Source organism: Vespula vulgaris, chromosome 24, assembly GCF_905475345.1.
Source record: "Vespula vulgaris chromosome 24, iyVesVulg1.1, whole genome shotgun sequence".
NCBI lineage: Eukaryota > Metazoa > Arthropoda > Insecta > Hymenoptera > Vespidae > Vespula > Vespula vulgaris.
The window spans coordinates 2,475,001-2,489,363 of record NC_066609.1 but is presented as its reverse complement, the minus strand read 5'-3'; the positions used below and the strand labels follow the sequence as shown (position 1 = coordinate 2,489,363).

Below are 14,363 nucleotides of genomic sequence, written 5' to 3'. Positions count from 1 at the left end.
TATGTATCGTTTTCAGATATTGTTTCTTTTTTTCTCTTTTTCTACCTATCTCACAGAGCCGAAGAACTAAAATTATTTATATTAATATTCTCTGTTATTATTTATTTTATTATATAGATAGGAGTATAATAGGTCTGTCGTTTAAATGAAAATAGCTAAACATCTTTTTTTCTCATCGTTTTATCAGTAAAATGCACTTGGATAAAGGGAAACTGTCTTAAAGGAGTATATCTTATAGAAAGATCACCTTTTTTTTTTACATGAATTGATTTCGCGTATCATTCTAAATGAAAAGAATATTACAATAAAATGTTAACGAACGGTTACTATGCAGAATATTAACAAAGAAATGTCTGGTGATTCATATAATCGTATAATAAAAAAACAAGCAGTATTTTTATCGAGATTGGAAAAATCGCCGAATGAGTTGCATATTTACGATCATATTTTTCTTTTTTTTTATTATTCTATTTGTAAATGCATATATACTATTCCATTATTAAATTATTTCAATTTAAATGTCGCAACCAATATAATAGTTCAATGCATAAAGAAAGATCAATATATATTCTTTATTCATTTATTTGAAAAACATGAAATACATATATACATATATACATATATAAAACGTTCGAGCGTGAAGTTTTACACGGTTTTTTATTTTTTCTTGACTATAATGCTTATCGAAACTCTTAAAGAAGAGAAGGTTTATTCTCTTTATGCAACTATTTTCGTTTCCAAAGAGCTAATAGAATATCGTAGCATTTAATCGCGTAAAGAGAAGCACTGTAAATCTCTACGCATCGTTGAAGCCCTATCTCGTTCGAGAATACTTCCGACTATGTGTAGTCAGTAGGGCAGTAGTAACTAGTTGACTATCAGTCAATGTGAATATCAGTCAGAATATCCTTTTTGGCCCTTGAGGTGTACGAGGTGGTATCCGGTTTAAATCTTTAACAAGTGGTCTCTGGTATAGCAGGAGTTACTCAGATAATATGGTAACGATTATAATTATCACCTCGATTTAATTATCTTCCTACGTTTTCTTCGATTACCAATTCATTAGAAACTACAAATTTAACGAAAAATAGATTCTTATTTAGTTTCAAGTTAATTTTATTAAATAGAACGCATTATTATTATCAAGTATTTTTTATTTGAACGGAGGTGAGGGATAAATAAGTTTTTTCTTTTTTTTTTTGTTTTCTTAATGACCGTTCTGCTTCTCAATTTTATTTGTTTTTATGTCGAAGTAAAAAAAAAAAAAAAAAAAACAAAGGAAAAGGAAAAGAAAGAAAAAAACTGTCTAATTACGAATGATCAATAGATATTAACGATTGTAGCGTAAATGATTTTCAGAATTTGTTGACTTTCATGAAGCTGGGCTACGCGATGCTGATAGTGACCCTATTATTGATGGTTTGGTCTTCGATGGTTCGAACCCACGAGTTACCAGTTCAATATCCACCCTGTTTCTTCAATCCTCTTTGTACATGTTCAAAAGCAATACCGGATCTTGGAATAGTTTCTTGTTATAATGTACCAATGCCAAGAATACCTCAACCTATTAATTCATCAAAAGTGTTTATGCTTCAATTGGAAAACAATGGACTGACCTTTTTGCAACCACAGTTTCTCATAAATACAGGTATAAAAAAATTATAATTTTGTCTCTATAAAATTGATCTCCCATTAATAATGATATTACGAATATATCATTACAATAATATTAAATTATTCCTTGTCCGAACAATGTCGTATGCCGTAGGTCTTTACAAGCTACAAATCAAACATAATCCCTTGGCCGACATCCCGGACGAAGCTTTCCTAGGGCTTGAGAGATCGTTATGGGAGCTAGAGTTACCCTACAATAGATTATTTAAAATACCCAACAAGTCATTTAGACATTTGCAAAAATTACGTCTTCTCGACTTGACAGGTATTTTTTTTCCTTTGTCTTACCCCTTTCTTTTTTTCTCTCTATCTATCTCTCATAATCGATAGATGATAATTATGAGAGAACTAGAGATAGTTATTAATAAAATATATTTCTCAGGTAACAAAATATCGAATATAGCGCCGGAAAATTGGCGTGGGCTCGAGGATTCGTTACAAATCCTTCGTCTTGGTCGTAACGCGATTGAAAAGCTTCCGGCCGATGCATTTGCTGGTTTATCGTCATTAGAAATCCTTGATCTACGAGAAAATACTTTGAAAGAGATCGATGCGTCCGTGTTTAGAGATGGCATGGCTAAGCTGACACATCTATATTTAAATGACAATCAGCTGGTTTATATACCATACGCCCAATTATCCTCGTTGAAACGTATGAAGGTTCTTGATCTAAGCTACAATAGAATCTCGAAAATGCTTCATCCGCTTCAAGAGCCTGAATTAAGGGGTGTCCAAATGTCCTTGGATATTCTTAGATTGGATTATAATCAAATCGCTACATTAATGCCTACCGATTTTCAACATTTTTATAAAGTCAATAAAACTTATTTAAATGGCAATCCCTTGGCCGTGATCGAGGTTAAATCCTTTTTACCGATAACACGGAGTATACCAAACAAAATCTTTCAAACGAGATAATAAATATATGTATTTCTTTTTTTGCAGAGCGGAGCATTTCGTGATTCCAGAATCAAAGAATTGTACTTTAGCGATTGCAATTTGATCGATGTTAATTCGGCTGACTTTTCAGGCCTCGAAACTTCTCTAGAATTATTGGATCTCTCTGGAAATAATATAACCAACCTTCAGAATCATATCTTTCAAGAATTTGACTTTTTACGTACGCTTATTTTTCGTGACAATCGAATAGATACATTTTCACCAGGTAAGTTAAATATGTTGATATTAACTTATAAATTAAATTATCTTAGTAAATTAATATTCTAAATAATAGTATTCTATATTAATATATATTATAATATATATTTATATATATATGTAATAATAATAATATTCTAAATAATATTCTAATTATCTTAATAAATAATTACCTTAATAAATTATATCTCATTATTATGTAGACAATACACATGCACACACACATGAGAACCCTAAACTAATTTATTTCATTTCGACAGTCGAAGTGTTCAATGGTTTTCAATATTCTCTCTATAACTTGGATTTAAGTGGAAAGGAAAATACTGTTATATCTTTACAAGATTTACGACAAATGAGAAATTTAAGATTCTTATCAATTTCGAGAATGCCAGAGCCAACGTTAGTGCCAGAAAACTTTTTAGAATTTGGCATGGACATCAAGGAATTGCATATAATCCAAAGTAATTTGAACACTATAAAGAATCATGCGTTCACGCATGTTCGTGGAATTAAATATTTGGATTTCTCCGAAAATTCAATTTCTAATATCGAGGATGATGCTTTTTCTGAGGTAAAAAAAAAAACAACAATTCAAATTCGATTTTTTTTTTTTAGCAAAAAAGAAAATACGTTCCTAATAGATTCAATTATTTAGGTTGGTAATTCTCTGTTGACTTTGAGAATATCGCATGGTTTATCAAGTACTATTACTGAAATACCAAACAAGCCATTCAAATCTTTAACGAATCTCCAGCATCTTGACTTTAGCAATAACAAAATTAAATCGATGCCCGACACGTCTTTTCATTTCTTAAAAAGAATAAAACGTATCGAGCTACAGGATAACGAGATCGATGCAATTCCGAAAGGAACCTTTCAGGTATTTTCGTTGTTTGCAATCTCTCTCTCTCTCTCTCTATATATATATATAAAATATGATAAAGATATAAAATGTTTTTCTTCAATCTCTTTTTGTGAAGAAGCACCACTATTTTAATCTTGGTTAGTTTAATCGTATTAATCTATTGAACCTAATTTCATTTCAGGGTGACATACATTCAATGCTGGAGGAAGTAAATTTTGCATATAATCAAATAAAGAGCATACAAACTCATACGTTTGTGGATTTGTTGTCCCTAACGACGATTAACTTGGAGGATAATGCCATTAAGAGAATCGAGAGACGTGCTTTTATGAACATGAATCGTTTGAAGTATATAGATTTACGTGGTAATAAGATCAATGATATTACTGATGAAGCATTTCAGGTAATTTATCGTAACGATTCGATTGATTATATTAATACGATATAATCAAACTAATGCTCTATGTGTATATATATACATACATATATATATATATGTACTTGTTCTATATCAAGAATTTACCAGACCTCGAATTTCTTGACTTGGCTTATAACGAACTGAACGAATTCGATCTCACTTCATTCGATCAAGTCGGAACATTATCCTCATTCAAAGTCAATGTTAGCCATAACCAGATACCGAAATTGTGGATTAACAGTACGACTTTTACACCACCAACTACAAGTATGTATATCAAATAAAAAATTAGTTAGAACCTTTATAGATTCTGTAGGATCATCGAGAAAAAAATTTTTTCCTATAAATACTACTGCTTCTTAGCAGATATTATCTGCTTTTATATATATTTATATATATATAAATATTTATATATATAATATAAATATATATATAAATATATATAATATATATATAATATAGAATGTAAAATAAAAGAAAACAAAATATATTTCTTGTTTCAGTCGGTGGCAACGTACAAGCCAACATCAAAGTTTTAGATCTCAGTTATAATAATATATCCGACATTATGAAATACTATTTTAAACCAGTGGAATATTCTCTTAGTCATTTATACATGTCGCATAATCAACTGACTAATGTAACTCAAGGAATATTTGGCAACATGCCTCATCTACAGTGGCTCGATTTAAGTCACAACGATTTAATCGAGGTCGATTTCGATTGCTTTAGAAATACGAGGAATCTACAGGTTCTCTTTCTCTCGTGGAACGATATCGTTGACATACCGGCTGAGGCGTTGAGACCATTGAAAAAATTACGTATCGTTGATTTATCTCATAACAAATTGAGAACTCTACCTGACAATATGTTCACAGATGCCATCATCGAGAGTCTTGATCTCTCGCATAATCAATTTATGAGACTTCCTGTTAAGACTATGTCAATCTCTGCGGCATTGAGTCTATCTATTTTAGATATGTCTTGGAATACTTTGTCAGGCATTCACACGACCGATGCTATTTTCAGATTGAGAGTAAGACCGACTCTCTCTCTCTATCTCTTTTTATCTATTTTTCACTCTTTGATCTCTTAACTTTGTTATTTATAAACATTGTAGAGAATGCTGTATTTATTATCGAATATCAAGTTTTGATAATAATTATATCGCTTATTTTTTTTTAGGGATTAACGTGGTTGGATCTTTCGTATAATCGTTTAGTTAGATTGGACGACGGAGTATTTTCCGATTTACCTTATTTGTCTCATCTTGACTTAAGTCACAATAAACAATTGATATTAGAAACTCGTGGAAGAACTTTTCACGGATTGGAGGATACATTATTTTATCTTGGTCTAAGTAACATTTCCTTATTGAGCGTACGTATTTTATTATAAATATAGGCAACAAAATAGAAAGAGAAAGAATGATAAATGGAAGAAAATATATCTGAATATATTTTATCAAACATATAAAATATTGCCTATGAGTATCCTTTGATTATAAAATAGTATAATGTAGTATGATTGCACGTTGACAAATATTTATATTTCTTTTTATTGTAATTTTATTATTAATTTATAAGAGAAAAATATTTGTAAAAAATCAGAAATGCTTGAAATTTCATTTTCAGGTACCAGAATTACCTTTAACGCGATTACAAACTTTATATTTGGCACATAATGAATTGGCTTCGATACCAGCCGAAATGGCATCGAATTTAACATCATTGCATTACTTGGATCTAAGTTACAATGATTTAACAGTGGTACCTTTGATCACGCACACACTACCAGAATTGAAGACGTTTAATCTCGCTAATAATCCGATCACGGCCATCACCAATACGAGTTTCTTAGGCGTGGCGGATAGCCTTGAAGAGTTGGACATACGATGGTTATCTCTGTCGACGTTCGAAGTACGATTTTTCTTCTTTTTTTTTTCTTTTTAACAAGAAAAAAATTATTTTATAGCAAAATATTTATTTATAAAAATTTGCATTTGGATGATTAAAGATTTAAAGATAACGCTAATTGTATTATTTTATAGGCAGGGGCTCTTTGTAAGGCAACAAAATTACGTAGATTATATATAACAGCTTACACGGGTTTAAAAAATTTCAATTTTCCAAATATTCTGGAGTACAATCATGGTTTAAGAGACTTGTTGATTGATGTAAGTATATAAAAAATTTATTTAATATTTATATTTATAATATTTATTATATTTGTTATTTATATTTTTATTTTATTTATTAATAAAATAAATTATTATATTATTATATTTATTAATTATATTTTATATTTATAATAATTTATATATATAAATATATAATAAATATTTATATATAAATATAAATATTTATTATATTATTTATTTATATTTATAAATAAAATAATAATAATTATTATTATTAAAGGTCGAAAACGAGACGGATTTGCAGAAAGAAATGAAAGGAAAATTTCCATTCAAATTGTATAATATCACGCTCACTGGGAAAGCTTTAAAAGTTATTAATTCAGACATATTACGCGTTAGTATTTAATATATCTTTTTTTTGTATAATATTTAATTAATTTTAATTGATATAACTGATAAATTTATTCTCTTATTCAACCGTAATTCTATAGGGAATAAGAAATCCTCATTTACATTTTGGATTATATAATACCAGCGTAAGTAGCGTGCCAAAAGAGATGTTTATTAATGCTGAATGGGTAAGGAACATAACGATTGACCTTCACCATACCGATACAAGAACGCTTCATAATCCGTCCTCTGGTCATAAACCTGGTCTACCGAGAAAACAATTTCTAATGAAGCTCAGACTGGCTGGAACTTATTTGAATTGTGATTGCGATATCGGGTGAGATTCATATATTGAAGTAATGATTCATAGCATATATATGAAAGTGTTCTAAATTACATATATTTTTCTAATGAAAATGTTTTGGAAAATATTCTGTATGACGTTGTGAATTATTTATAAATTATCTTTTTTCCTATAATAAGACGAAAACGAAAAGAAGAAGAAAAAGAAAACCAAAAAAAAAAATATAAGTATATTTATTATTGTAGAATAATTCTTTTACGTAATTTTGAAAATTGTTTAAATAGTGCGTAATAAAATGTATATTAATTTAATATCTGAAATGATTTAGATCACTTTCATAATTATTCGGCTCGTGCGTATATATATATATTATATATATACATAAATATATATATATATATATATATATATATATATATATTATATACATATAATATAAGTAATAATGATAAAATTATATCCAGATGGATTGAAATGTGGCAGAGAAAGCACAGACAATATCAAGAAGATAGATGCAATTCTTACGGGGAATTTAATAATTTCGAACGCGAGGAAGGCGACGAATTTAACTGCTGGGACAATGGCTGGGACGATGACATTCGAGAGACCTTTTGCATGAACAAAAATAACATGTCACTCTCCAATGTCTTGAAAACAGAAATCGAGTGTGGTTGGAGTACTGGGAGTTACATTGACTCCTCTAACTTGTTAATTTGTTTGCTTTTCTTGATCATAAGAATGATCTTAAATTAAATATCTCTTTCTTTCTCTCTTTCTGATATTTGTTTCATTCCAAACGAAATATTTCTGTTTCCGTAATTATTATTTATTTCGCACATTGTTATTCATAATTTTCTATAGACGTATATATATCGCGTTTTCATTTGTGCGTTTTTATTTCATTTCATTTTATTTATTTTTTGTTTACTTTTATTCGGACATTTTGCAAACTGCAAAACATGTGAGACAATCAATGAGACTGTCGAACAATGATACTCGTACAAATTATTGGCGATAACAAATTAACTATCTCATTGTCATTTGTCATTCGTATAATGAGAAATTTGTTGTTAGATCTTATTCTTCTTCGTTAGATTAATTGGCATATTATTAACTATAAAGAAATAAAACTAATTGTATATTGAGAAAAATTACAATATATATATATATATATATATATATATATATATATGTATGTATGTATGTATGTATGTATGTATATATTTAATTACAGAACATCAAACACAACAAAGATATCACATATTCTGATACGGCTCTATCTTTCTCTCTCTCTCTCTCTCTTCCTCTCTTTCTCTCTAATCAATAATTATACGATAAAATTTTTGCTACTATATGAAGAACCATGTATACAATTGGCAAAACAATTAAACCGAATATAAACGTTAAACAAACGTAAATGCTTAGCAATTGTATTCCAAGTATTACGTATTTGATCATCATTTGACGTATATCATTAGTATTCTTTATATAGATCAATTTGTCCAGTATGAATCGTAGGATATAAAGAAATATCTAAAAAAAAAGCAAAATTCATTTTGTTATTTAAAATCGATAACTTATCAACAAGTTTTGCGTTGCGATATGGTTTTTATTACTTCGACAATGGGGGCAGTATTAATGATGACATAAAGCAGAGCAATCAATGATCGACCTGTTGCTTGACCCATGACCTTAACAAGATCCGTAAAAGGATATTCCGTGCGTGGAATACCATTGGATTCTTGATAATTTGCTAAATATTCTCTTATATTGAATAAAAGTGTCTTTGGCTTTTTATTGATAGTAAGAACATTAGGATCCTTAAAGTCGCAATCATCTGTAAAGATTAAGATAAATTTATTTATATAATAGTAAATAGAATACAAAATAGAATATATAAAATGGAAAAAATAATTAACGAGTTTCATATTTTGTAAGTAACTGGTTTAATACATACCTGTTATTTCCGAATCACTAAGATCACCGAAATGAATTTTATTGTAATTAGGTATGCTGTAAAGATGCCTATATTTGATATCCGAATTTATGGCTTCTTCTTGAGTCGAAGTTTTATCATTCAAAGATTGTTCTATCGTCTGCCAAAGTTCTTCTTTTTCGTATTTCCAATCTCCTGACTTTTCTTGCTTCCACGAATTTGGTTGATTTGTTATCGATTTATCCTCTTTATCGGATTGATTAAAACCATTAGAGATCGTAGAAGATGTAAAACTGTTCTTTTGGTTGTCATAATATCCGCTTGTCGACAGATACTAATATTAAATCCATTGAAAATCGATTATTGTCAAATAATACTTAACGTTTACATTAATGATCACAAATAATGTTTATTACGAACGGATTGTTGAATTATTTCATCCAAACATTCTCTCTGAGTTTCGTTCGAAGAGTCTTGAGAGTATCGTGATACTCTTTGCAATTGCCTCATCTTTGGATCATTAGGACTACGATAGAAATTAGTCTCGTTCCACATAACGAAATTTAATCTAGCAATAAGGATGTATAAGAAAATTTTGCGTCAAAACTTGATAACACATAAAAATAATTGAATTCAATCGAGCCCTTTGTCCATTAATACTGACATTTTAACTCTTGTAAAGAAGGAATATATATGTGTATACATATATATGTGCATACATATATGTGTGTGTATATATATGTATATATATACACACATTAAAAAAAAAAAAACATTTGCAATTAAATGGAAAGTCGTGAGACATCAAGCGATATATTTTAGAAACAAAAAAAAAACAAAAAATAAACAAATTAGAATTTTAATTTGACGAATTACTATGATAGTCGATATGATCTTTCTATCGAATGACAAAAAGAATTATATATATATATATATATATATATATATATATATATATAAACACACATACATAATGTATATATAATTAGCTTTTTCTCAATAGAACTTTATTGTCACGTGACTAACAATAAGACAGCCGACAAGTGGAGCAGATATTTTCGGGTTTCGAAAAGAACTGCTGATATTATAAATGTTTATACAAATTGTTGAATCCTTGTATTTCCAGACTACGTTTGTTTTTTTTTCTCTTTTTCATTTTTGCCCATTGGGATGAGAAACATGGATGTAAGAGAGAAGAAATCCGAGAACGAAAATTACATACAAACACGTAAGAATTATCAACGACGGCTATACGATCTTCTTACACCTTTACGTTCCGTTGTTACAAAAAGTTTTGTATACAGTATGTTTTATATTATAATATAATAGTGATCACGCAATATCGCTCATCATCATCATCATCATCATTATCATCATCATCATCATCATCATCATAATCATCATCACCATCACCATTACTATCATTGTCATCATCATCATAATCATAATCATGATAATCATCATTATCATTATCATTATCATTCAGGGTCATTTTCGGCTTTTGCAACGTTACACAACTACATTTTCAGCTAACACTAGATTTGTTCCTCCTCCTCCTCTTCTTCCTCCTCCTTTCTCTTTTTATTTCTTTTTTTATTTTTATTTTTGTTTTTCCTTTTTTTGTAGTTTTTTTTTTTTTATTTCTATGATCGTAGTCGATTTTTTCGACTTGACTCTCTCTCTCTCTCTCTTTTTCTCAATCGCTCTTTCTCTCTCTCTCTCTCTCTCTCACACACACACACAATCACAGTCGCTTTTCACTATATCTGTCTCTTTTGAGCGTTTCACTGTTAACTTAAGATCTTCGACTTGGCTAGCAAGAAAAAGCTGTATATAATATTCGCTGCTTTCGTACAAATTCAAGCCTTAGAGAATCGAACGTCATCGTTTTTACCTCCAGGACAATGGGAAAGAATAGTATTTTTTCCTTTCAATTCGTTTCTTCTTCTTCTTTCTTCCCCTCCTCCTTTCTTTTTTTTAAGAGGATACGAGAAATGATAATTTGATGATCTATAAATCAGCTATAATTATTTTGCCAAAGCACATAGTACTCTAATATGGTGCCAATGAAATCTGAAAAGCATCATCACGTAACAATTTCCAATTATACCCTATCACTATCAAGATGAGTTCATCGGTTTGTGTTTTATGTGCATGTGTGTTCTCTCTAAGCGAAGAATCCTGGAAAGGAGAATCGATAACAGTGGATTCTGAGAGGTGCTCGAAGCGCGTTGTTATTCGGACGATTTATTGTTGTTCTTGTTGACAGAAACAACACTCGCGATTACACACGCGTGCGCACACACACACACACGTACACACACGCATGCACACATACACACACACGCGCGCATCTTTCGAACATAATTACATAATAAATATGTCCATGTGTAATGTGATCGGTTTTAAAGATAGAAAGATTTTGGATATATCCTGATGTGTTTAACAAATTCATCACTTTGATATAGCGTAGATAAATTGTGGAAGCTTTGGTACACATTCACAACATGCCAAAACCCTTCGAATAGTTGATCGCTTTTAATAAACGATCTTGTAACTTTTCAATCGTGCTGTAGTCTGGTAGAAGCAATACGTTGAAGCACGTATGGGCAATGGGCAATCTGAAAAAAAAAAAAAAAAATATATATATCAGTTTTAAATTGATATATAATTGATATATAAAAAGTAACCAGATAACGTAGAGAAATAACAACAATGTTTGGATCATATGACGAAGTAATCATAAAAGAAAAATTGTTGGTAATGAGCACGAGTCATACGCATAGTGATACAAGAATCAATCAATGTGACTCGTGTACAAATATTATTCATGTATCTTTATGATCCTATAACGGCTTGAAATCAACGACTAGGATTGGCACACTTATATTTTCTCTGATTCGCTTTAATTTGAGAACTTGTTTCGATTCCCAAAATCTTCTTTCATTTACTGACTCTTTCCTTGTTAGGTTATTCTTCCAATATACATAAGAAGTTTCCAATTTCATACCTGTCTGAATCTGGACCATGTCTAGCAATGACCATCTTAAGCCTGGAAAGCCCTCCAACTGGCACTCGATCACTACCTGTAGTAAACTGAAGTAGCCTTCTTTGACTTTCTGGCGGTAATGAATGAGCTACCCGCCAAAAATTACGCACTGCCTCGCTGTCAACGGTATAACCACCCTCATATTCCGTCGCTGCTTCCAATTCCGCGAAGTCAAATATCTTACTACCGCAAACGAGCTAAAAGAGTCTTGGTTAATAAAATTTTCAAGTCCGTTAAGGATTGTTGGAAACAGTTGAAATGATAAATAGATACTTGTTCTATTTCTTCTGGTCTGAAAAGTAGGGCAAGTGGACTTTCATCCGTGACCATTTGAAAACCACGTCTGAATGCTTTGAATTGTCTCTCCACTGATCTATTTAGCAAAAAATCTGCATAAAGGTCTACAAATTCTTTTTTATTTTCTTGCGTAACATATGTTTCATCACCATTCTCGCGAAGATCATGGAACGATATTGAACCAAATACATCTCTGTAGAAATAATGATATTATTATTTAAAAGTTGTATGTACCTTTAAACGAATAGGTAAATAGTATGATTAAACATACTTGTAACCAACACGGAAGGTTTGCATAAATGTATCCGACATATCATCTTCGGTATATGCTATTAATTCTGTCAATGTTCTATATAAAGTAGGACTCCAGTCTTCTAAATCAGCAAATCCTCCTTTTCTACCCAGTAGTTTCCGATAAACTACCATTGGGAAACGTACGTCTAATATCACGTTGTTATAAATTGCTAATCCAAGAACAACTCCTATCAGTGTAAATTGTGCATCGCTTTCAAACGATGTTGGATTGAACCACGTTAATTGCGTGTCTTCCTATACAATCACAGAATATGTTATAAATAATATTGTGTATATTCAATTGATTATTTTCTATCTAATATTACCTGAGTTGTAAACATGCCATAATCAGGATTGAAGATTTCCTCTACAACTAATTGAAAGAATTCTTTAGATACACCACCTTCATCAACACCTTGTTCACCCTCAAACTCGACAACCAACTGTTTTTTAAGATCCGACGGGTTCTCCATTGCTACCATTTCCAATTCGACCAAAGCATCATCTATCAAATGATCTCTACGTACCTATGTAGATATATCGCCAATCGGTTTAGAAATATTCTTAAGTGGCATTAGATCGTACCTTCTGTATGACTTACTTTTAATCTAAGATATGGATTGGTAGGTTGTCCTACGACAGTTTGTAAGAAACTCATTCTTCTTTCATTATACATTCTTATACGATTGTCGTAATATAGGCCCAAAGTTTTTGTGGCTGGTGTAAGGATAAAAGCATAATTCATAAAACTAAATTTCTGAGGTTCTTCACTCTTGTAATAAGCGAAATCTTTATCCATTTCGATAGCATCGCTCAGTGGTTCGTTATAAAAATCGGTGAAAGATATGAATGGTTTGCGAGCATCCAATGCAGAAATTCCTAATTCTTTGGCTAATGGATCCTAAATAAATATAATTCGTTATTGGACTGTTGCATTTGTTTTATACGAGTGCATATATGTGATTCTAATACCTGTGGGATTTGTGACGTCATTTTGCATGGGCCAGATTTGTCAATTTTTGTTGTATCCCCATCTTCGTTCAAGGCTAACTCACTGCTATCTAATTCTCCGGCTAACATGCTAGCGTAATAGAGAATCCTCATTACTTTCGTAGGAGCAGTGATAGTATCTGCATCCTGAACGCAGTAATCGCGTGAAAATGATCCACTTATTACCTAATAAATGAGATAAATGATATTGAGACTTGAAATAAGTCAAATGTGAATTTTGATAAAGACTATACGTTATTATCAGAATACCTTCACCGTAATTAATTCTTGAAGAGCTTGTAAAAGGCTAGGCAATGTAGGCTTACAATGTCTGGCCCATACACGAGCTAATTTTGCTTGAGCTAACGTTGGGAAACAGCTGACAGCTTTACAAAGCATATGAAGTGCCAGTTCAAGATATTCACTATTTCCCAACATCGGAATTTCAAATACTATTAAGAATACATTTAAGAGACTGTCCATGCTATGGGAAGGTGTTTTGCCAAATACTCTTAAATGTAACTCTATGGTATCTGCTAAAGTGACTAGTGCATTTACAAGTGCTGATTCAAATGCTTCCCCTGAAACAAATAAAAAAATCTTTATTTAGGAGGAGTATTTACATAGGAGTCATATATTTTATATATATTATTTATAATAAAAGAAAATTATAATTTTAATATACCTGGAAGTGTCCATAATGCCTTAAATGCTCTTCTAACGGCAAGTAAGTCAACGCTAGTATCGTCATCGTTAGGAGGAACTGTCGGAGATGGATCACTACTATCTTCTTCTTTATCTTCACCTTGTAACGAACGAACTGCTTCCTTGTTCAAATCTGCAGGTGG

General features: G+C 30.7%; 3 protein-coding genes across 8 annotated transcripts in view; 1 reads left to right on the top strand and 2 right to left on the bottom strand.

The window, feature by feature from the left end:
• Positions 1-82: 82 nt before the first annotated feature.
• LOC127072208 (chaoptin) lies at positions 83-7,872 on the top strand. The gene is made up of 16 exons (XM_051012459.1): positions 83-998; positions 1,360-1,648; positions 1,769-1,939; positions 2,057-2,532; positions 2,620-2,839; positions 3,093-3,403; positions 3,488-3,712; positions 3,879-4,100; positions 4,214-4,382; positions 4,619-5,151; positions 5,301-5,495; positions 5,750-6,034; positions 6,166-6,291; positions 6,536-6,649; positions 6,747-6,982; positions 7,414-7,872. The coding sequence occupies exons 1-16, from the start codon at positions 996-998 to the stop codon at positions 7,700-7,702; spliced, it is 3,864 nt and encodes a 1,287-aa protein (XP_050868416.1). The 5' UTR covers positions 83-995; the 3' UTR covers positions 7,703-7,872.
• On the bottom strand, positions 7,749-9,758 carry LOC127072218 (uncharacterized). The gene is made up of 4 exons (XM_051012480.1): positions 9,306-9,758; positions 8,907-9,219; positions 8,566-8,786; positions 7,749-8,482 (listed from the first exon to the last, which is right to left on the bottom strand). The coding sequence occupies exons 1-4, from the start codon at positions 9,438-9,440 to the stop codon at positions 8,270-8,272; spliced, it is 882 nt and encodes a 293-aa protein (XP_050868437.1). The 5' UTR covers positions 9,441-9,758; the 3' UTR covers positions 7,749-8,269.
• A 112-nt stretch (positions 9,759-9,870) lies between these two features.
• LOC127072211 (ubiquitin-protein ligase E3A) overlaps positions 9,871-14,363 on the bottom strand; it is a 7,734-nt gene continuing 3,241 nt past the window's right edge. For all 6 annotated transcript variants that reach the window (XM_051012463.1, XM_051012464.1, XM_051012465.1 and 3 more), the window contains 9 exons: positions 14,201-14,363; positions 13,786-14,096; positions 13,498-13,701; positions 13,127-13,426; positions 12,852-13,052; positions 12,503-12,780; positions 12,208-12,424; positions 11,896-12,131; positions 9,871-11,506 (listed from right to left, as the gene is read on the bottom strand). The exon at positions 14,201-14,363 is cut by the window's right edge and continues 206 nt beyond it. In XM_051012463.1, the coding sequence (XP_050868420.1) occupies positions 11,386-11,506; positions 11,896-12,131; positions 12,208-12,424; positions 12,503-12,780; positions 12,852-13,052; positions 13,127-13,426; positions 13,498-13,701; positions 13,786-14,096; positions 14,201-14,363 (2,031 nt within the window). In that variant the 3' untranslated portion in view covers positions 9,871-11,385. The remainder of the gene's footprint in view (positions 11,507-11,895; positions 12,132-12,207; positions 12,425-12,502; positions 12,781-12,851; positions 13,053-13,126; positions 13,427-13,497; positions 13,702-13,785; positions 14,097-14,200) is intronic.